Raw genomic sequence first — 22123 nt, 5'->3', positions numbered from 1 at the left:
TATTATACATCTTTTAAAATCAGATGCTTTACATGCTATTTTGGAATCATTTCTTTAAATTAACATGTCACAAACATATACATTTGTATGATCAATCTTAAGATTTTCATAGTGTTTTATTTTTTAGATATACTATCATTTGTTGGACCAGTCCCATACTATTGATAGTTTGTTTTCAGTTATACACTGTCTTTTGGGCATGTTATCTAAGTATGTATCTAAGTATATCCTAAGATATATTCCTAGAAATGGAATTACAAGATCAAATGGTATAACATCCTCAGAGTCTCTTATTATTGCCATACTACTAATAGATTTGTTTTCCTCATAGCAGTAAGGATCTCCATTTCTCTAAACTCTTTTTAAAAAAAATCTTTTTGTTTTGAAATGATTAGACTTCTGGGAAGTTGCGAATGAATATACAGGTGAACAGGGAAGTCCTGTTCACCTTCCACCCTCTCCCCTAATGTTGCCATCTCGCATAACTGTAGTGCGTAACAAAACGAGGAAATGGACTTTGGTACAAGCCACAGATCTTATTCAAATTTACTGTTATACACGTATTCGTGTGTGTGTGTGTGTGTGTATAGGTCTATGTATTTTTGTGTGACCCTGGTGACCTTTTTGTGATTTAACTCCATAAAGAGAGTATTTAACAAACTAATTATTGAATAATTGTTATATGTATGGCATATTGAGGAAAATAAAAATTACTAAAATGAGCCTTTTAAAGAATTCAGTAAGGTAGGTCAAGGTAACATGAGGCTTAATTAGGAGGCAAATAGGAGTATAATCCACTATTTTTATTTATATACTTATTAAATGTAATACATAGCCAGAAAAGTGCATATAACATTCATGGAGTTTTATAAGTAGTTAATAAAGCAAATACCTGTGTTATCACCTAACAGAGCCTTTAGAACACTGAAGAGAGACCATTTACATTTCTTTCAGGGATTGAGAGAGCTCCCTTGTTAAGAATGCATTTGGTTGAGGCTCTGAATAGAATTTGGGAAGGTAGTAAGTAGAAGGGTGTTTTAGGCTTTGGAACAGCAAATAATAACCAGGATGTATTTGGAGAATGGCATGTATAATGATGGGGCGTAACAGGAGGTAAGGCATGGAAGGTGGCTAAGAACAATCTTGTGGAAAGTTGAGTATCTTCAGAATTTAGAGACCTTCTTACTATAAAAGATAAAACACTTTTGGTTAAAGGAGTAACTGTTTTAGAAGGATAATTCTGGTCAATATGAACATTATTTTGAGAGGGGGCAGAAAGACCAACTACTGGTAATTTTAACCATTTTTAAGCGTATAATTCAGTGGCATTGAATACATTCACAGTATTGTACAACCATCAGATAGTATCTATTTCCAAAATTTTTCAGCACCCCAACAGAAACTCTGTATCCATTTAAGTAATATCTCCTTGTTACCCCCTCCCTCAGCCCCTGGTAACCTCTGATTTACTTTGTCTCTATGAATTTGCCTATTCTAGATCTTTCATATAAGGGGAATCATATGACGTTTGTCCTTTTGTGTCTGGCTTATTTCACTTAGCCTGTTAGGCTTGAACCTTTTGCCTTCCTTATAGATTACTATAAGGAAGTAGTAAATAGTGATGGTGAAAATAGAAAGGGATGATTTGGGGAGACATACAGACATTTGTAGAATTCAGCTGGACTTGAATAAAAAGATACCACCAGGGGTTCTAGTCATTAAAATAAGAAACACAAGATGCCTAGTACATAGGCCCAGCGAGTTAATTTGTTTAAAACAGGAGTAGGCAAACTATAGCCCATGGGTGAAGAATGATTTTTGTGCTTTTAAATAGTTGGAAAAAAAATTTAAATGAGGAAAATTCAAGTTTTAGTGTGCATAAATTTTATTGGAACACAGCTGTTTGTTTGTTTACATATTATCTATGGCTCCTTTAGTGCTCAGTGACAGAGTTGAGTAGTTGTGACATAGACAGTTATGGACTAAAAAGCCTAAAATATTTGTCTGGCCCTTTGTAGAAAAAGTTTACCAATCTCTACTCTGGATTGTGAGTAAATAGAAATAATAAGATACTGTTTCTTGTCTTTAAAGAGCTCATAGCTAGTTGAAGAAAACTAGGGCAGAGGAAAGATGTTTAGTAGCTCTTAGAACCGATTTTTCCTGACAGAATGTGTGTGTGTGTGTGTGTCTTTATGAAATGACTCCTTTCCCCCATTTAAAAAAGAAACCGCAGCCTGGCGGGGCGTGGCTCAGCAGTTGAGCGTAGACCTAGGATCCAGGTGATAGGGGTTCGATTTCCGGTCAGGGCACATGCCAGGGTTGTGGGCTCGATCAATGAGACTCTCATCATTGATGTTTCTGCTCTCTCCCTCTCCTTTCCTCCCTCTGAAATCAATAAAGATATAGAAATTGTAGAAACTGGTTCACAGTAGAGTTGAAGACACGTGGAAATGGGAGTGGTCTAAATGTAATTGTTTATCTGAGACTTCTCAGCTGAGTCAAGCATAAAGCTTATAGAAAGACTTATAACTTGCGACTTCTTTCCCTTTTAGTAATACTAGAAACCACATAGTTCATTGTCATTGCCTTTCAGATGCGGTGGTGCTAGAATCTGTTACATTTTCCATGAGACTTTTGGGAGAACCTTAGAATCTGTTGACCCACTAGGTGGCCTTAACACTATTGACATATTGACTGCCATTAGAAATGCTACTGTGAGTATGTTTAACTCAGAATTTTTTGAAATGAGGTTAAACTTTTTTTTAAAACTCAAATTGTACAACTTATTTTGCTCTCATACATGAAATTAGGAAGCACTTCTCATGAAAAATACCAAAATGTGATTTAACCTTTGCAAAGAACTAAAATGATATGTAGCTGTAAGAGCTTGAAATTTAATTTTCTTAGGGTCCTCGTCCAGCTTTGTTTGTGCCTGAAGTTTCCTTTGAGTTACTGGTCAAGCGGCAGATCAAACGTCTGGAAGAGCCCAGCCTCCGCTGTGTGGAACTGGTTCATGAAGAAATGCAAAGGATCATTCAGCACTGTAGCAACTACAGTACACAGGTAACTGAGAAATGGAACAGGGTTCAGGTCAGTAGTAAAAGACACGAGGGAGTGGTTTCATGGGGTGGAAGGAAATATATACATAAGATGGTCTATAAGTTAAAATACGCAGTTTCCTTATCTAAAAGTGATTTGAAATAGTATACTTAAATGGAGCTCCAAGTCTAATTCAGTATTTCAGTGATTATTTAATTTCTCTTTAAACAAAATAGACTGTTACATTTTTTTCTTCTACCATATATAGGAGCTGTTGAGGTTTCCTAAACTTCATGATGCCATAGTCGAAGTAGTGACTTGTCTTCTTCGTAAACGGTTGCCAGTTACAAATGAAATGGTGAGCTATTATTTTCATAAGTCATCATTGTAGTCACTATTAATAAACATGTTTTTGTACAGCATTATGATGAAAGTTTAGGCGTGATGTTTTCCAGTATGCTGAGAAGGAAAAAAAAGTGGATTTCAGTCTTATTTCAAAAGAAACTTCAATAATTCTGATACAAAGTGTATTTTTCTTCATATTTTAATCATTACTAATCTGCAGCCACAGGTTTTCATGAAAAGGGAGTTATTGAGTTTGTGAATAGCTTTGCTTTGTTATGTTGGAACAGTGATCTACTGGAAAGTTAGTTTTATCTCTAGCCCCAGTAAACTGAGGCTTTATAACAGGCTCTTAATTTCATGCTGATGTACATCAGGATAATTTGGCCACCTCTACTTTGCTTGTTTGATGACCTAATACTTTAATATCATAGTTGCTTGCTTTTATTTTGTGTGTTGCTGCTATCCTTTAAAATAAAAATGCTAAAATTTGTAGAAATATAAATATTTGAAATTGACCTTTTTGTTTTCCTTTCTGGTTACTAAAAATGCATTAGGATATTTGACTCAGGATGGTGAGCCCTAGTGGAGGTTCACTAAGAGGACAAAAGCATCCTTGGAAATAGAGAATGTTAAGTGCTGCTGCTTAGTTGTTCCCCGAGCAAGCATAACCCCTAGATGACCTCAGATTGTACACACTAATGTCACAGAATCATTGGAATTTCATTTGAATAGATCCTTTTTACCTGATTCTTGACCTTTTAGTGTTGTTCTGATTCCTGAGATTTGTCGGGATGGTGAAAATGAAGAAATTACTGTAATCTCTGCAGTGCTGAGATTAAATTAATTCCAACCTTCCTTTTGATGATTGTCCCACTAGGATTTTGAACCACCTATAATTTATAATATTTAAACTAGGTGCTTCATAATTAAGGTTCATCAGTCATTACCTCAGGTCTTTAAATGTATTCTTCACCTAAAGTTAACATCTTTATATCTGATTCTGAAATATTTTCTTAATGTTGAACCTGACCTAGAATATTGAATGACCTGAGGTTTAAGTACCAAACTTGCATTAAGCTTTGGAACTTAGATTTGCATAAGGTAGATAACTACCTTAATCATTTTCCCCCCTAGAAGTGCAGTCTCAGATACTGAAGTAGAAATAATTCAAAAGATAGAGCAAATTAATATTTGGCATAAGATTTATCTGTTTGGGTATAATTATCAAATATTTATTTAGGCATCAGTTTCCTGTACTGTCTTTTTTAGAACTATCTAATAAGTTTTATATATAATTTCCTAAAGTAAAATTAGGTTGAAATATTTTTGTATATAGCCTAATTTTATATTTTTTTAGGTCCATAACTTAGTGGCAATTGAATTGGCTTATATCAACACAAAACATCCCGACTTCGCTGATGCTTGTGGGCTAATGAACAATAATATAGAGGTAAGTACAATCTGAATTATCTTTTTTGAGAGAAAAACCTCTTATAACTCAGTTTTATCAAATATGTTGAGTACGGGGTAACTATAAAACATACATGTACCACCACATTATTGTCTGTTATATGCTAATAAGTATGCCAAAGGCATTATTTTCTTAAATTTAATTCTCAAAACCACCCGGAGGCATTGTTCTCCTTTTCTGCTTATGGAACTGTAATGCAGAGAATCTGGGATTCACTGCTTTAGTGTGAAGGTCTGCCTGGCTCCACTTCAGTAACTGTTGCAGTTTATTCAGGTTGAAGTGCATAAAACAAAATGAATTCCGAGAACTACTTACATTATACTAGATTTGGAAAAACAGTCCTCTTTTCACTGGGGTGGCTGCATTTCATGGATCTTCTTTCCCCCATTTGATGTTAATGTTGCAAGTTGCATAAGACCTCAGATGGAGCCAAGACTGGTGGACAGAGCAACTGATCTTACGCTGTTTTTCTCTCTGACTTTTATCCAAGAACAGTAAATTTTTCTGCTACTCCTAATACAGTAGGACCTCAGAGCCCCCTTCTATATCAAACTTCCACTTATGCATATGGATGGAAAGAATATTATAAACATGGAATTTGGGAACTGCAGGGACCCTGGGTTATGACTTCAACCCTTTGGTTAAACTAACAGATAAGGAACCTGAGACCCACAGATGGTAACAGCTGTTGCTTTAGTGCTTATTTTGCTGGGCACTATTGGAGGAAACAAGCATCTTCTCTTTAACAGGTACACAGAACTCTTTATTAGCTACCTAGCTGAAGTGATTCCTACTTTCAGAAAAATTCTAAAATGCACATGAGTAAGGCACTTAAACACTCGGAAAGTAGACTAGATAAAAGTTATGTTAAAATTAGCATGTAGACACCATCTTAGGATAAGGATTTTTAGTTCTTACAACATCGAAACCAACCTCATGGAAAATGTCTGGAAGTTTTTGTAATTAAGGACAAGGTCATTTATGATGTGATGTCATTCAGATCAGTATTTTTCTACAAGTGTGAGTATCTCTCTGGTTTTAATGAGTCTGCACCAAAGAACTTTATGTGACTATTCTCATTTAATCTGTACAATAGCCCTACGAGAGTAGATCTTGGGGACCTGTGCAGTTAACAAAGCAAGGAAGCCACGACTGTCGGGCTCTAGGGCCAACTAAAGTCATAACTGCTTGGGACTAGGGTGAGAATTTCTAGTCCTTGGATCCCCTGCCTTTTGCTTTGTGTCCCTCTTCAAAATGTACATTTCAACATCTTAAAAGTTATCATCTACTGTATTTTTTTATCGCTGAATTACCTCCCATGAAAAAAAACGAAAATGGGTCAAATTTTGGTCAGAAAATTTTATTAAATCACAAAATGTCATTGTGAAGCTTTATTGACTTAACAGCTCTTCGCAAGTTTGAAAGTATTCACGAAGAGCTCTCTACTTAGGAACGGTTTTAACGAAATGCTTTTTTACTATATTTGATGCTGCCTGTGAGAGTCATTTATCTACATCCCTGTATATTTTCTTGGTCTTCTACCGATCATGGTGTTTATTCAGTACCCGTTGCTTTGAATATAACAGTTTCTTTAGCTACTTGTACTAGAGTTACTTTGATAATAATAGCAAACTAGAAGAGTGGGCAGCTGATCAGTCTGTTAAGTCAGCCAGGTTACAGAAAGGACTATCAGTTTTCAACACTACATTTATAACCTGGAGATGGTTTAGGGTAAAGAAAATGGACCATTCTTACAGGATAACCTTCACCACAGATATTTTTAAAACTTATGGTTTTGTGTGTGGGATTTATGGGAATATAACATAAAGTTGTATTTCATGAGATTCATTCCATGGCTCCTCATTTTAGAATTCCTCATACAGGGGAGCCACTATTACTGACAGTTGTGTTGTATCCCTCAGGTGTGTTGGGGCAGAAAAAAAGATTGAGAAGCATTGGGTTAAATGATTTGTTTGTTTTAAAATATAATTATGGCATGAGTTCCAACAGAGAGAGGATATACTGTAAGTTATTACATACTTTTCAATTAAGCTGAACATTTTTTAGTAGGCTTATATCTCAGTGCTCTGATAATCAGTTTTGTTTTGCATGGTTGTGTTTTATAGGAACAAAGGAGAAACAGGCTAGCAAGAGAATTACCTTCAGCTGTATCACGAGACAAGGTAAAAAACAATTTTTAAAGCATAGTCCTATTATGCAAAGATGGATTGGCAAGCCTCAGAATGTTACTTCTAGGAGTAATTTTTTCTCTTCTCCTTTAATATTCCATTGGGGCTATTTCATTCTTTGAGTAAAATTATGCAGGGTTTAAAAACAGGTTTTAAATAATTTAAAGGTAATGGTATTTTTACAGAGAGCAGGCTGATGGTTGCCAGAGGGCGGGGGGAGGTTGTGGAGCTGGGTGAAAAAGGTGAAGGGATTGAGAAGTGTACAGATTGGTAGTCACAAAATAGTCATGGGAATGTAAGGTACAGCATATGTTATCTAGTCAGCAATATTATAAAAACTATGTATGGTTCTAGGTGGGTACTGGAAATATTGGGGAACTCTTTGTAATAAAGTATGTGATTGTCTAACCACTGTGCTGTGCACCTGAAACTAGTACAAGATAATACTGAATGTAGACTGTAATTGAAAAATAAAATTAAAGATAATAGTATTTTTAATGCATAAAGGTGGATGGATTTTAAATATCCAGCCTTATTTTTAAATTTAGTGACTTTATCAACTTAAAATTAGTTGAAATGACTAATGACTTTATTATAATAAGAAGGCTTTTTGGAGAGGGAGACAACAATATGCACATAACAGGTTAATACCTACTTTAGTTGCACGTATTGTTTGTGTGTATAAAAATCCAATACCTCGAATTCTTTTCCAGAAAAGATTTTACCAAATTCCAAAAATAAAAATGAAGTTTTTGGATTTTCCTTACGTATGCATCTGAGAACAGCCTTTAACAAAGGTGACATCAGTACAAGAAATAAGGCAGAATAAACATTAATTTTATGTCCCATGATTACTTTTGTTTTTCATGTTACTTTATTATTTTGATACAGGCAGGAAAATTCACATTTATAGAAAGTTTCTGAATGCATTTTGGCATCCTTGATTTTTTTTCCCTGCATTTTTTGCCTTTAGTCTTCTAAAGTTCCAAGTGCTTTGGCACCTGCCTCCCAGGAGCCCTCCCCTGCTGCTTCTGCTGAGGCTGATGGCAAGGTCTGTTGTGATTCTTAGTCTAAGCCTGCATGCCTAGTTGTTTGGTGCAACATAATCATCTGGAAACAGTACACTGACAAACAATATTAATATGGACTATATACAGTAATGTATACGTATGAAGTAAGTTATTCTTGACATGCTTTTGCTTGCAATATAGATGATGCACACAGAAAAACAAGTTAAAGAGGAAATTATTTTGTACTTTTTGACTTTCAAGCCATTGATACTGAAATTTTGCTTGTTAAACTGCATGTTTTAACATATCTTTTAACAGTTAATTCAGGACAGCAGAAGAGAAACTAAAAATGTGAGTCTCTTGTTTCAGAATAGCAATGTTGGTACCTTTGGTTCTCGCTGAAACACTGTTTCAGAACCACTGAAGAACCTGTCTGTACAGTGGCATCTAATGGTTCTCATGGAAACACTGTTTCAGAACCACTGAAGAACCTGTCTGTACCGTGGCATCTAACTTGTCGTCTGTGTTACGTCTTTAATGTTGCTCTTATCTAACCCCTTTAAGGCGGCATTAATTCTAGTTTTAATGTTTTAAAATAATAACAATAATAGGCTTTCCCACTGTTTTCTGTTACCTTTAAGAGTAGTTTTGAATTTAGTATTTTGTTTGGGAATTATAATTCCAGAGATAGAAATTGTACTTTTGGATATTTCTTTAAAGGTTCTGAGATATGTCTAGTACTCATGCTTGTTATGCTTCCATTTAGTTTGTACCTGTCACCCTATACATATAGCTTAACGTGAGCCCCAACAGCTTAATATAAACAAGGGGATTGTGAGAGTTTGCGACTGTTGATTCTTGATAACCTTTTTAGGGGAAAATTAATCTAAATTTTTCAGACCCACTGTTCTGGTTTTTCTGCCATTTAGCTCCTTTCTTTATTGTCCAGATTTAAGGTTTTGAACCTCAGACAAAACCTGATAAATGTCTTCTCTCAGCCCACTGTGCTAAGACCTCGAGACAACCATTCCTTATGTGTTATTTCACTCATGGCATCATCCTGAATTTGCTTAAGATTTTGTTACACCATTCATGTATAAAGACATTTTAAAATTAATGTGTAAATATACTGCCTATATTTAGATAAAGCTCTCATCTTAACGGAGACAAAACTTAGGCCAGAATGATACCCAAAACTGACATTTTTAAATAACTGTCATAACACTCTTCTGTTAAGTTTATATAAGCCATTTTTGTCTCTCTATAAATTTTGGATGTCATCTTATATCCGGTTTTATAGTCTAAGATCTCAATGAGCATCTGATATCTTAAATGTTGATGAATTACTGTTTTTCTTATTATCGTAGTCATTTTCCTTTTAGAAATCAAGACTAACGTACCCTAGAAAAGGTGAAAAAGCAGTTGTGATTAATGGTAGCACTAGATTTCTCTCAGCAGATCCTTTCTCAAGAATATAGACGTTGAGGGAACTTGTGTTTATGTTACATTTCACATTTTAGGCAGCCTAAGGTCACTGTCAGCCTAAGAATCATGGGTATATTTTTCTTTTATAAAAATGTTTCTACTTTTATCCTATGATATTTTGTTGACTAAATGTAAAGTAACTTGAGGAATACATAAACTCAAGTTTTGGAGACTTGAGTTCTTAGGACTTTTGGAGAGATCACAGTTCAACAGTGTTTAAGGTTACATTGAAGAAATTAAGCTGAGCAGTATGTTTTTCCTCATGCTTTTAATGAGCAGTCTTGTTTTTAAAGGCATCTTACAATTTTTCTGCAATCTAGTGTAAGAGAGTTTGGAAAAAATGAAAAGCTAGCAAATGCTAAAGAAGGTTATACAGGCCAGCGCATCTCTTTCTCACCTTGTCATAACTCCAGCTGGGTACTGGATGTGTGTTCTCCTTGACTACTGTGAAAGAAAATGAACTTGGTTTAATTGTGGTCAGATTTGATATGGTTGGTAGAGACTCTGGAACATCTGTTTTCTTCCAGCTTATGTCTGGAGGTGGTGGGGTTGGAGATGCTGTTCAAGAACCAACAACAGGCAACTGGAGAGGAATGCTGAAAACGTCCAAAGCTGAAGAGCTGTTAGCTGAGGAAAAATCAAAGCCAATTCCAGTTATGCCAGCCAGTCCACAGAAGGGCCATGCTGTGAATCTGCTGGACGTGGTAAGCCGGGAGAGTCTGGTTGAGGACTAGTAAGGTAACCAGTTACTAGGAAAACGCACAAAAAGCAAAAGGAACTAAACGTCTCAAACTCATTGAATTCTGAATGCTAAATATTTCCATTTCAAAATGGCACAAATTTTTTTTTTTTTTCTCGCCCTGACCCCATCTAGCCAGTTCCTGTTGCACGCAAACTGTCTGCCCGTGAGCAGCGAGACTGTGAGGTTATTGAACGACTCATCAAATCATATTTTCTTATTGTCAGAAAGAATATTCAAGACAGGTTGGTAGTACATAATGAGTCAGACTGCAATACTGCTGGGTGATTCCATAATCTGTTTTGAAAATACATGTAATTTTTAAATTTTAAGTTTTTATTCTAACTCAAATGGATCCTCTTATGTTTTGCTTTGCAGTGTGCCAAAGGCAGTAATGCATTTTTTGGTTAATCATGTGAAAGATACTCTTCAGAGTGAGTTAGTAGGACAGCTGTACAAGTCATCCTTATTGGATGATCTTCTGACTGAATCTGAGGACATGGCACAGCGTAGGAAAGAAGCAGCGGATATGCTAAAGGTATTAGTGTGGATTTTTTTTTCACATTTGGGTTGTAGATATAAACATTTTGTTATTTAAAATGTATTCTGATCCTTGGATACATCTGTAGCCTTCATGTGATGTTGGTACATGATTAGAGTCCAGATAGGTACTGGTTAATATAAATCAACCACATGATAGAGATTACCCCACATAATTCAGATTCTTTGATGTCATAAATATGAGTTTATAATTCTCATCTTCTTTAATGCAGGCATTACAAGGAGCAGGTCAAATTATTGCTGAAATCCGAGAGACTCATCTTTGGTGAAGAGAACTACGTAATAGTGAGACTCTGTTGACTCGAAAATTGCTAGTTACTGCCTACTTGAGTAGATTTTTATTTATGAACTCCTGTGTATTCAATGGTATGAATTGCTCTGCTCATATGAAGACTGGCTATACACTGAAAATCATACTCTGTGTTACAGAATGGAATCACACATTTAATCCAAATAATAAATGGCTGTTTCTAAAGTTTCCCAGTATATATAAAATACATCAAGTCTTTCTTGTGACAGTTTCATTTGAACTTAAAAATATTAATGTTCTTGTTGTACAAGCAGCTTGCCTGTGGATAAGATGACCTGTGTAATCTGTTAGTAGTCTTAAAGCTGCCGCCATAGTCCAAGAAGAGCGCACCAAGACATTTCATACGACTGTACTGCATGACTAGATAAACTGAGCTGGCTTTGAAAGATGTGGGTTGGCAAGTTACTCACACAGTCACTGTATTCCACCTGTCCTTTGATTTAATTTTATCTCTGCAGTCTTTAATGTGTTAGTAAGAAAGCTGGATGCACAGAGGATCTGTAACAATGACAATGGTGTGTGTGCATAATGTGTAGCTACACAGCCCTTCCACTTCTGTTGTCCAATTGCCCTACTGCATTAAAATATCTTTGATTCTTACTTAAACCTAGAAGCATGAATTACATTTTCCTGTATTAAAAACAACCATCTAGACTTGGTGATGACCAGTTCCTTTTAGTTTTTAGAGGTTCTAAAATTTCCCCTTGGCTTTCAAATGATAGTAGTAATACAGATACATCTTTAAACTGGGGCACTTACACCATGCTCCAAGATTCACTTGGAGGTGGGACTTAAAACCAAATACTGTGCTGATCGATAACTATTAGTTAGCAATAGTTAACTTTTGCTTGTTTGACCAAAGTTGGTATAACAATATATGCCTCTTTTACTTCTTCTTTATACATAAAACCCCCAGCAAAATACATTAGAATAGAGGTGTAAAAATACTGGTGGAGCCTTTAAAGAAAAACATGCAGACACACAAACTCCTACTGGCTTATAGACAGCTAAATTGCACCCACGGGCTTGAGGGTGAGGTTTAAAACATATATACATTTTATTAAAATTCCTCAAATTTTAAGATAATGGTCAAATTCTTAAGGCTCCATTGCTAACATGTTAAGTAAATTATACACTGCAAATATTAAATTTTCTTTTTAAGTTACAACATTTACGAAGGACTGTTGGCAATATGAATATATCTGTTAACTTGAGCTTATGGTACCCATTTACTAAGAAACAACAGGCTCACCAAGTTATCTCAAGCATAAAAAAACCAGATGCAGTCTGACATATGGTACTGTGAATTCACTAGTAGCACCATCTTGATAGAACACACAGTTCCAAAATGTTTGTTAGTGCACTTTAATATCACTCTGCCATCGTTAAACATCCACTTTGAAATTACAGCCATCCATGATTATTTCAGACAGATCAGACGACTACCATCTTAGCCTTTTGACTTTGTAAGGGGAAAAAACCCTTCTAATGTACTTTTCTCCAGCATATCAAACATTTCCAATTAAAAATGTTCCCTTTAAGGACATGCTATGGTAATGCACTTTCTAGTTCTGCACACCTTGTACAGAGGAAAACAAGAAAGATATGGAAAGAGAAAACCTTTGTTGGCCCTTAAACTGAGTGAAGTTCTGAAATGTGGAGATGATCTATGACCTTTATAATGGATACTTGTACTTCTTGCTGTGTAAATAAAATTGCTGGTATGAAATGACATTAAAGTTTATCAATAAATGAATTCTTCCTCACTTTACTCCCAAAGGTTTAGATAAACTCTGGGTTTTTAACATATAAATCTAATACAGTTTATATTGTATGAAAGTTTTATTTAAGACTTTCTTATTAAATTCTAACAATTCACTGAAGTATTATTAATGTCCATTTTTTTGCATATGAAGACAGTGACTTGCTCCAAGTCATCCAGGTAGCAAATGGCTAGAATTTGAATAAAGCCACGCTTTGCTGCCTGTAAGGTTTTCCAGAAATTCGGTGGTGAACCATTCAGTATGTTTGTGCCTTTCACTTGATCCTTAGGGAAATGGGGTGCTATTACCTTATTATATGTGGAAACTTCTGAAGATTTAACTTGCCTACATGTATAGTTTAACTAAGTCTTGATATATATCCTTTAAATTTGACCTGAAAACTCCCCTTATCCGAGTATCTTTTGATATTCTCATGTAATTGGATAGTTGGTATAACAATATCTGCCTCTCTTACTTCTTTGGTTACTTAAGTTTTCAGTTCATCTCAAGTTGCAGTCTGGTTGGGGACAGAAGGTGAAACTATAAAATATTGCTACCTTAGTAACCTAACAAAACAGAGCTGTGAGTAAATTTAGTTTCACTGAAACACAGGTCAGGGAGTGGAAAACAATTATAAACCTTCTGAGAAGTCAAGTACTGATTTTTTAATCTTTTCTTTGAAAAGAAACAACTTTGCCCTGGCTGCATGGCTCATTGGTTAGAGCATCCACCTGGGGACCAAAGGTTCACGGGTTCCATTCTGGTCCAGGGCACATACCTGGATTGCCAGTTCGTTCCCTGACCCAATCGGGGCACGTGCGGGAAGCAACCAATCAATGTGCCTCTCCTGTCGCTGTTTCCCTCCCTCTCCCCCCCTTACTCTCTGAAAAGCAATAGAAAAAATACCCTCGGGGGAGGATTAAAAAAACACACACAACTATTTTCATTGTAGTTTCTAATGCCAGTTATAGGTATCTGACTTTTCCCTTTTTTAAGAATGACTATGTTTGCTTCTTAACGACAAAAACCCAGTTTCCAATACTAGACTTTGCATTTCTAACATGGATGCTAGCGCTACTACTGGTTTTGGGATAATATAGACACTGGCGAGGTCAGTGAGATAGATACTTGATGTAAGTGTCCGAAATTCCTTACACTGCCTCTTTTTCATTGTTCCTCCACATGTCCAAAAAGGAGAGCAAGATAGGATTGGAAAGATAGCATTTAGTTTTTTCATAAAGTATAATTTTTAAAACATTTACCCTGGAAATCATGGTTTTCTATGGTAATCCTTAATGTTTAAGGATCAGAAAATAAAAATATCCCATCATTACACAAACAACTTATTAACCAACCTATATAAATAATGAAATTACTCACACTGTGAGGTCTAGAGTATACTCCATTCTCTGCTGATTTGTATGAGGTGTGTAAGTTCTGTATCCAACCTTTCGTATGTCTTGAGAATGAAGTTTGAATCGCCAGAAGGATTTTTCATCATAGCTGAAGCCATTTTATAATGTAGTAATTCCTTTTTCCTATTTTAAGTAGTGAAAGTCCATTCTTAAGAATATGTTGTCCAACAATCAAAACACTTTCAGGATTCGTTACTTGTCTGTGATTTATACTGACTCCACCTTCTGTTATCATCCGATACCTAAAAATAGAAATACTTAGTAACTAGAGCTATACATACATTTAAGATAAATAAAAACAGGATGATTTTTCCAACCCACTAATTCCAGTTCAGTGTTGCACGTGGCTGGAGCTTTTCCCAAGCAGCTCAGAGTGCAGGCAGGCACCAATCCTGGAAGGGTGCCCTTCCATCGTAGGGCACACGCACACACTGATGTGCACATCTTTGGGGGGTGGGAGGAAACCAGAATACCTGGAGAAAATCCATGCAGACGTGGGGAGATGGTACAAGCCCTGGCCAGAAATTGTGGGGTTTTTTTCCTTATTAACATCATAACAAAATGGCATTATTTGAGGACCTGCTGTTAATAGTATTAGCTACAGAAATCTTTAGGAAACTTGCTTGTGAAACTGCAAAATCCCTTCCAGTTACATTCCGAATCTAAGCAAATAAGGGCAAATTTTGTTAAAATACAAGAAAGCAAAACTTTCTCTTAAAAAGTTGACTGATTTCAGAAATGAAAAATCGGTCACTGATTTAATTCTAGATTACTAACAAAATTTTGTGATGGCCTATGTAAAGTAATTAGGTTTTATTCAAGCTATTTATCATCCAATTCATTCAGTAAACATTTACAGAGCCCTTACTATTCACTAAATATAAATAGTACTGCAAATTAGTGGAGAGCGCCAGACAAACAAATGAACAATTATGACACACTGATTAAATGCTGTAAAGAGCTATGAGCGGCTGCGCTAGGAGCACAATGAGGGGTGGGAATTGGAAATTTTCCTGAAAGGAGTCACGGAAACTGGGAGAGTAAGCTGCAGTTATTTGTACAAACAAGATGAGGAAACATGGGAGTAGCTAGAAAGAGGCAGATTTCAGTAGGAAGGAGGGCTAGAGCATGAAAGGCCTTGGAAGTCCTGCAAGGCAAATGTTGGTTTTCTCTTATCTGAATATGTTACCAGATAAAATTAAGAAATGACTACTAGGCATGGTTTTAGCTCAACAGTAAGGACAATTTTTTTTCCTCTTAGGAAGTGTTACCCACGCTGTTAAGTTTCCAGATCATGTTTTACACTTTGTTTAAATGCACAAGCCAACCTTACTTAGCTTATACGATCCAAAAAATTTAAGTATTACTTAGATCTCTGGCTAAATCAGATAAGGTGTCATCTTAAGTAGCAGTAAAACTTCCAGAATCAGTAAATCACTAGAACAGTTCAGAAGGAAATGAAAAATGCTTCCAGTGAGGAAAGAATCTTAGACGCAGTACTCACTGTGGGAGGTGCAGAACACCACCCTCAATTCAGTGCCTATTAAGTAAACTAGCATGTTAGGAAACCAATAAAGTCGAGTGGCAGGTGATACAAAGACAATGGGTATTTTCTCTGTATAGAGTAAGGCTCTTCAGGATGGAGGCAAATAATCCAAAACAATTGGAAAGAAAAACCCCACCCACCAACTATTAACAAATGTCCTTCATAACTATGAGCACGGACTGGTAACTGTTTGACTTGCGCTAGACGCCTGCAGATGAGCGACCCGGCGCCTTCCGGGTAACTAGTGCTCTCCTGCATCTCACTTTTCATTTAGAAATGGATAAGCGTCGAGTACAAGCCGAGTGACTTTGAGGAACGCCTCGTTCCCTAATACCACAAACTCAGGAACTGAAATCTACTTCCTTCCTGAATAAGAATAAAATTCACAAGAGGGATAATCGTATGTAGCTGGTAGTAATAGTCTTATGAAGTTACATCATATGCTTATTTCATTTTCAGAAATTAATACTTTAAACAGGTTGGACAACCCCCCTACTCCCCCAAATAAAGAGGATACAGACTGAATATGAGGGGGTTTGTGTGACTGTCCACTTAGGGCCTCTGTTCTTTTGATCTCAAATCATGACCACCCCTGAGCTGACTGATCCCAGTGTATTTATTGACTATACTGGTTCCTTAAAGGTAAGCTTTTCCAATGTTGGAGGAAAAACTGGGTTAGATTTAATAAGAAATAGTATAGTAGTACTATTAGACTTCACAGAAAATTTAAGCTATTTTCAGCAAGAAATAATCTGAGTTTTCACTTTATTCTCAGACCAATCTAACTCCTGGAAGGAATGAGATACCATTAAAGCACTTTCAGGAAAACTCCCTCCCTGGAAACACATGCTGTGAATTTTAACATTTATTACTGAATTAACCGTGAATCAAAGTTAAATAACCTTACCCCCGGGGACCATCTGGAATGGCATTTGCTTTGCGGCATGTATCTAGGACACTTGTTCCAGGGTCAAGAACTAATTCAGAAAATGCAGCTTCTTTAAACAACTCTTTTAACTCTTGATCAGACATGACTTCCAGTGCATCTATGCTACTGTGATAAAGGGCTTGTGTACACCTGAAAAGCAGATTGAGAACAACATCATATGAGTGCTTGTTCAGATACACATTCTAACACCCAGTATCCAATTATGAAGTGCCCATTACGTTCTAGATGTAAAGGTTTTGAAACAGCAACACTTATCTTGTATAATTCATAAACTTAATTTAGGATCATCTTTCTTCATGGTAAAGAGGCTATTTTAAAGCAACTAAGGCACACATTGACAATCCTTGTTAGTGGTGAAGGACAACTCTAAAGCAGTGTGGCTCCAAATTTCCCAAGTCTATTGACTAAGTAACTTCATCAGTGTTAATTATTTGAAAAGGCCACCTTTTAGCGGAATCCAGCCCTTCTTGTCCATGAACAAGCTTTGTGACTTCTGCAGCAAGCCGTTTCTGAGGACCCCGCTTTTCTGGCTCTTTGACATGCAGCTGCATAATGTGGTCAATCTCCGGAAGGGGCAGAAAAGTGAAGAGCTTCAGGTACCTTTGGGACAAAAAATAAAGTGTTAGATTTATATCACGTACCTAATTTTTATCTCTGGCTCTCTTTTGAATTTATTTTTAATTGTGAAACATAACAAATATGCAGAAATGTACTGAACATAAGACAATCATACACATGCCACTTGGACTGAAGATGTTATTATTTTGCCATTTTTGTTAAAGATCTTAAGTCACAAAATAACACAGGTATAGATGAAGGCCCAGCCCCATCGTATTCTCCTTCTTGCCCTGAAATAATCAGGGCAAGATTTGTGTGCATTCTTCCCAAGCATGTTTTTACACTATGTTTTCTCTGCATGTGTATACTATATTGTGTGTGCACCACCCCAAGTCAAGTCTCCTTCCATCACCATTTATCCCCCTTTACCCTCTTTACCTCCCCACCCCGTTCCCCGGGCAATCACCATACTGTGTCTGTGTCTAGGAGGGGTTTTTTCTCTTAATCCCGTCGACCTTTTTTACCCAGCCTCCCAACCCCCTCCCCGCTAACAGCTGTCAGTCTGTTCTCTGTATCTGAGTCTGTTTCTATTTTGTTCCTTTTCACTGGATTCCACACATAAGTAAAATCGTATGGTTCCTGTCTTTCTCTGACTGGCTCATTTCATTTAGCACAATACTTTCCAGGTCCACCGGTGCTGTGGCAAAAGATAAGCTGTTCTTTATTATGGGTGAGTAGTATTCCATGGTGTAAATATCCCACAGTTTTTTTATCCACTTATCTACTAATGGGCACTTGGGCTGCTTCCAAGTCTTGGCTATTGTAAATAATGCTGTAACAAATATAGGGGTGCATATATTCTTTCAAATCAGTGTTTAGGGGTTCTTCAGAGATGCTCCCAGAAGTGGAATCACTTGGTCATATGGCAGCTCTTTATAGGCCTTTACCTGAGAGAAACCTACAAGTTCCAAGACAATGGAACTTTTGATTTTTTACATTTCTTCCAGTGATCTACTGTCAAGTGTACTTGAATAAAAGTTTGTCTACACTTGGGAGAGCACATATTGGCAACCTAAGTATCATATATGATAAATGTGCCAAGAAACATAAAAAGCAGCTTAATAATTGATAAGTTATTCATGATTATTCATGTTGTTTTAATGAAAACTGCTGTCCATGATCCTGTTTTTTTAGTAGCTATGTGACAACTAAGTTTGTGGTCAACTATGTGGAGACATTTTTGCATTACTGCTGTCCATATTATAAATCACTGGAACAAGAATTGAGGAATTAAAAATCCTTTTGTTCATCCTTAAATTTATTTAAATTTTGATTCTGACATACTCCTTCTAAATTTGTCATATTGCTAAGAGAAATGTCCAAGATGGATATAACTGATGTCTTCAGAGCATTTCACCCCAAAGCAGCAGAATATACATTCTTTTTGAGTGCACATGGAACATCTTTTAGGACAGACCACATGTTAGGACACAAAACAAGTCTCAATTCATATCAAGCATCTTCTCTGACCATCATGATACGAAACTAGAAATCAATCACAAGAAAAACACTGAAAAACACACAAGGACATGGAAGCTAAATAATATGTTACTAAACAATGAATGGGTTAACAATGAGATCAAGGAAGAAATCAAAAGATACCTTGAAACAAATGAAAATGAGAACACAAAAGTCCCAAATCTATCAGACTTTTCTAGCAATCACAGTGGTTTTCTGCTTTAACCAACCAGAAGCGTTTAACTTTAGAACAGTTCCAAAGTTACGATGTTCTGTGATGTAACTGTTTATGCATTAAATAGAATCTAAGTTAAAAAACAACAATCCCTGCCCAGCTGGCGTGACTCAGCGGTTCAGCATCGACCTAGGATCCAGGAGATTGGGGTTCGATTCCCGGTCAGGGCACATGCCGGGGTTGCGGGCTGCAGCCGATCAATGACTCTCTCTTACTGATGTTTCTCTCTCTCTCTCCCTCTCCCTTCCTCTCTCTGAAATCAATAAAGATATATTTTAAGAAACAAAACAACCCAAAAAACTATAAAGCATACATTGATTCAATGCCAAAATTATGAGCTTATGAGCTTCATTTTTCCCAGCACACTATTAAGAACTCACCTTTTTACCAAATCATCTGGCTGCCTGACAAAGAATTGATACAATTCAAATGGAGATGTCCTATCTCTGTTTAGCCAAACAGCATTGCCAGCAGACTTTCCCAGTTTTGCTCCAGTTGTACTTGTAATTAGAGGAAGAGTGATTCCAAATACGTCTTCTCCAGTCAACCTATGCATAAAGAAAACTTCATTATGTATCTCAGTGTGGTCTCTTGCTCTACGAAGCTTCTGTGCCCTCTTCAATCTGGATCCTTGTCTCTCTCACTGCTTTCACAGCATTCACTCTGTTCTGGCATTTGTCACGCTGAACTGCCATTGAACCAGTGACACTGGGCAAGCCAAAGGGAGGTGCTTATCTAGGGCCTAGAAATGTTGCAAGGCTGGGTGGGAAGAGGAGAGAAACCTGGGTGATGGGAGTCAGGTAGAGACACTCAAGGAAATAAAGGGATTTTTAAACAAAATGAGTAACACATGGGCTAGCCCTGTGGTTCGTCCCTAGCTTCATGGCAGGTGCAGAACTAAGGCAGAGGCTGCTCAAGAAGCCTGTACACGCTCAGATACAAACACAGGGGAGCAGTTCCCCAAATCAGAAACAAAGAGCTACTCGGGGCATTAAAACATACAATCAAATCCTGACTAGTGGTCTATTTCCTGCCGAGCTCTAGAGTACGCCCCATACCTAATACTTTAGCTCAACCCTTTCGTTCTCATTAGCCAGTGATAATAACACCACTACAGACCCTTCAGAGAAAACACCAACGAGGACTTAAGCGAAGGGCGTCATTTCACAATCCTAATCGTACACCAGCGGCTACTGCGTGTGTAAACCATTCGGTCCCAGGATTTCCCCCGGGTCTGCTTACTTGTTGATGAGCTCGTATCCCGACACGATATTGCCCAGCTGGTCGGACCCGCCCAGCTGGACGCGGCAGCCGTAACGCTGAAACAAGTAGTAGAAATCGTAGGCCTGGAGCACCTGGTACAGGAACTCGGACAGGCTCATGCCCTCGGCGCTCCGGAGCCGCGCCTGCACGCTCAGGCGGCTCAGCAGCGTGCCCATGCGGAAGTGGCCGCCCACCGCCGCCAGGAAGTCCACCAGGTGCTGCTGCTGGTGCCAGGCCGAGTTGTCGAGCACCGTGAAGCTGCCCCAGGCCCGCCCGTCAGGGAAGAGCCGCTGGTGATGAGCGGCCAGGGTCTCGAGCCCCCGGCGGAGGGCGCGCGCGTTGCTGCCCACGCGCTCCGCGTCCAGCGCCTCGCGCTCCTTGGTGCGGCCGCTGGGGTCTCCCAGGCGCGCCGTGGCACCTCCCACGAGCGCGATCACGTTGTGGCCGGCTCGCTGGAAGTGAAAGAGGCCCAGCAGCGTCAGCAGGTGCCCCACATGAAGCGAGTCGGCCGTGGGGTCGAAACCGCAGTAGATGGTCTGGGGAAAGTTGCCCGCGACGCTGCGGTCGAAGAGCTCTGGGAGCTCTACCTTCGTACCCTTCTCGGGGAAGAACTCCTTGAACAAACCCCGAGCCTTCTGCACCGCCAGCAACCCCTTATCGCCCGAGTGGGCCTCACGCAGCCCCAGGGACAGGACTCCCAACGGGCCCGGGGTACAAAACCACCGACCCGGAGAAATGCGCCGCAACATGGGCGCCGCCATATTGGAGGTGGGGCGAAAGGGATGCCGGGATACCCTTACGCCGTCCAGGGCCCGCCTCCGACAATTTCGTCGTGAGGAGCCTCCGCGCTTTTGTGCGCATGCCCGCTGGAGTGGGGCGGGTCCCTAGGTACGGAGCTGGCGCGCTCGGCGGCCGCTGGAGTTCCCACTGCCCCGGGGACGGTTCCGCTTCATGGGCAGCCACTTTAAACTCCCTAGAATTTAATTTCTTCATCTGCAGTGTGGGTGTAGGGCTGTTGTGAGGAGTAAGAAAGTATTTGGCACGTGGCGCGCTACAAGTGTTAGCTTTTGTTTAAATTTCCCCTTTAAAAAATTGTGACGCGCAGCTTCTTTGAAGTCTTGTTTGTATACAGAAACTTGTTCCCGGAGGTTGTGAGGGGTTAGGAATTGGTTTAAGTTTCTTGGAGAGAGACGGAGTTGGGGTTAAGACGCACACAAGGTCCTCACCCTGATTCCCAGGCGGGGAGCGCCCCCGCCCCGGTGTTCGCCGCGCCTCCAGGAGGGGGCAGCCTTGTCCAACACACAGGCGGCGAGAGGACGTTCAGCGCGATGAATGCGGAAAGCCCTAAGTTTTATTTATTTTAAATGACAGGTAAGCAGGTGGGACATAGCTTCGGCATAAGCGGCTCCAAATTAGTAATCACATAGCCACAGCTTTGCCAGGTGCCATCGGTACTCCGCTCACTAGGGCTGGGGTTCTGCTGGCAGCTGGCTGGCGGGGAACCTGCTCCCACACCCCGCTTTAGAGTCTCATTTCTAGGACCACGTTCAAGACCAGCTGTCTTGGGTTGAGTTCCTTGGGAAGCAGACTCAAACTGGAGATTTGTGCGCAGGAAGGTTATCGGGGTGTGCTCTTGGGAATATCTGTAAGGGAGGGATGGAATCACAATAAAGCAAATCACATGAATGTTTTTGTTTCTTGGTGCATACAGAAGTTATGTTCACGCT

At 38.6% G+C, this 22123-nt stretch overlaps 2 protein-coding genes across 13 annotated transcripts in view; one reads left to right on the top strand and one right to left on the bottom strand.

Annotated features, from left to right (window-relative positions):
- Positions 1-12077, top strand: part of DNM1L (dynamin 1L) — a 45694-nt gene extending 33617 nt beyond the window's left edge. For 2 of the 8 annotated variants that reach the window (XM_016201451.2, XM_016201452.2), the window contains 11 exons: positions 2594-2714; positions 2908-3063; positions 3308-3397; positions 4742-4834; positions 6982-7038; positions 8018-8095; positions 8373-8405; positions 10067-10243; positions 10414-10523; positions 10657-10816; positions 11052-12077. In XM_016201451.2, the coding sequence (XP_016056937.1) occupies positions 2594-2714; positions 2908-3063; positions 3308-3397; positions 4742-4834; positions 6982-7038; positions 8018-8095; positions 8373-8405; positions 10067-10243; positions 10414-10523; positions 10657-10816; positions 11052-11108 (1132 nt within the window). In that variant the 3' untranslated portion in view covers positions 11109-12077. The remainder of the gene's footprint in view (positions 1-2593; positions 2715-2907; positions 3064-3307; positions 3398-4741; positions 4835-6981; positions 7039-8017; positions 8096-8372; positions 8406-10066; positions 10244-10413; positions 10524-10656; positions 10817-11051) is intronic. The other 6 variants (XM_016201447.2, XM_016201446.2, XM_087814731.1 and 3 more) reach the window with 3 other exon arrangements.
- YARS2 (tyrosyl-tRNA synthetase 2) lies at positions 1590-21157 on the bottom strand. Of its 5 annotated transcripts, none has more exons than XR_001602358.2 (7): positions 20376-21157; positions 19514-19681; positions 17267-17422; positions 16781-16951; positions 14293-14569; positions 9937-9983; positions 1590-3498 (listed from the first exon to the last, which is right to left on the bottom strand). XR_001602358.2 is itself a non-coding variant. In XM_016201454.2 (5 exons), exons 1-5 carry the CDS (start codon positions 21155-21157, stop codon positions 14410-14412), a joined length of 1437 nt encoding a protein of 478 aa, XP_016056940.1. In that variant the 3' UTR covers positions 12554-14409. The 5 variants fall into 5 exon arrangements, 1 of the variants encoding a protein (XP_016056940.1); XR_001602360.2 differs by having other exon boundaries at positions 9937-9980; XR_001602362.2 differs by lacking the exon at positions 9937-9983.
- Positions 21158-22123: the final 966 nt, after the last annotated feature.

The sequence above is a fragment of the Miniopterus natalensis genome, chromosome 2 (assembly GCF_054644295.1).
Source record: "Miniopterus natalensis isolate mMinNat1 chromosome 2, mMinNat1.hap1, whole genome shotgun sequence".
Classification (NCBI taxonomy): Eukaryota; Metazoa; Chordata; class Mammalia; order Chiroptera; family Miniopteridae; genus Miniopterus; species Miniopterus natalensis.
The sequence above is the reverse complement of the archived record's forward strand: the minus strand, read 5'-3'. Positions and strand labels throughout refer to the sequence as shown.

Excerpts from the sequence above, each read along its gene's own strand:
- YARS2 (XM_016201454.2), bottom strand. The coding sequence starts at position 21,157 with ATGGCGGCGCCCATGTTGCGGCGCATTTCTCCGGGTCGGTGGTTTTGT. Across the intron at positions 17,423-19,513 it reads CCAGATGATTTGGTAAAAAG|GTACCTGAAGCTCTTCACTT; the intron begins GTGAGTTCTTAA and ends TTTGTCCCAAAG. Across the intron at positions 14,570-16,780 it reads ATTCCAGATGGTCCCCGGGG|GTATCGGATGATAACAGAAG; the intron begins GTAAGGTTATTT and ends TTCTATTTTTAG.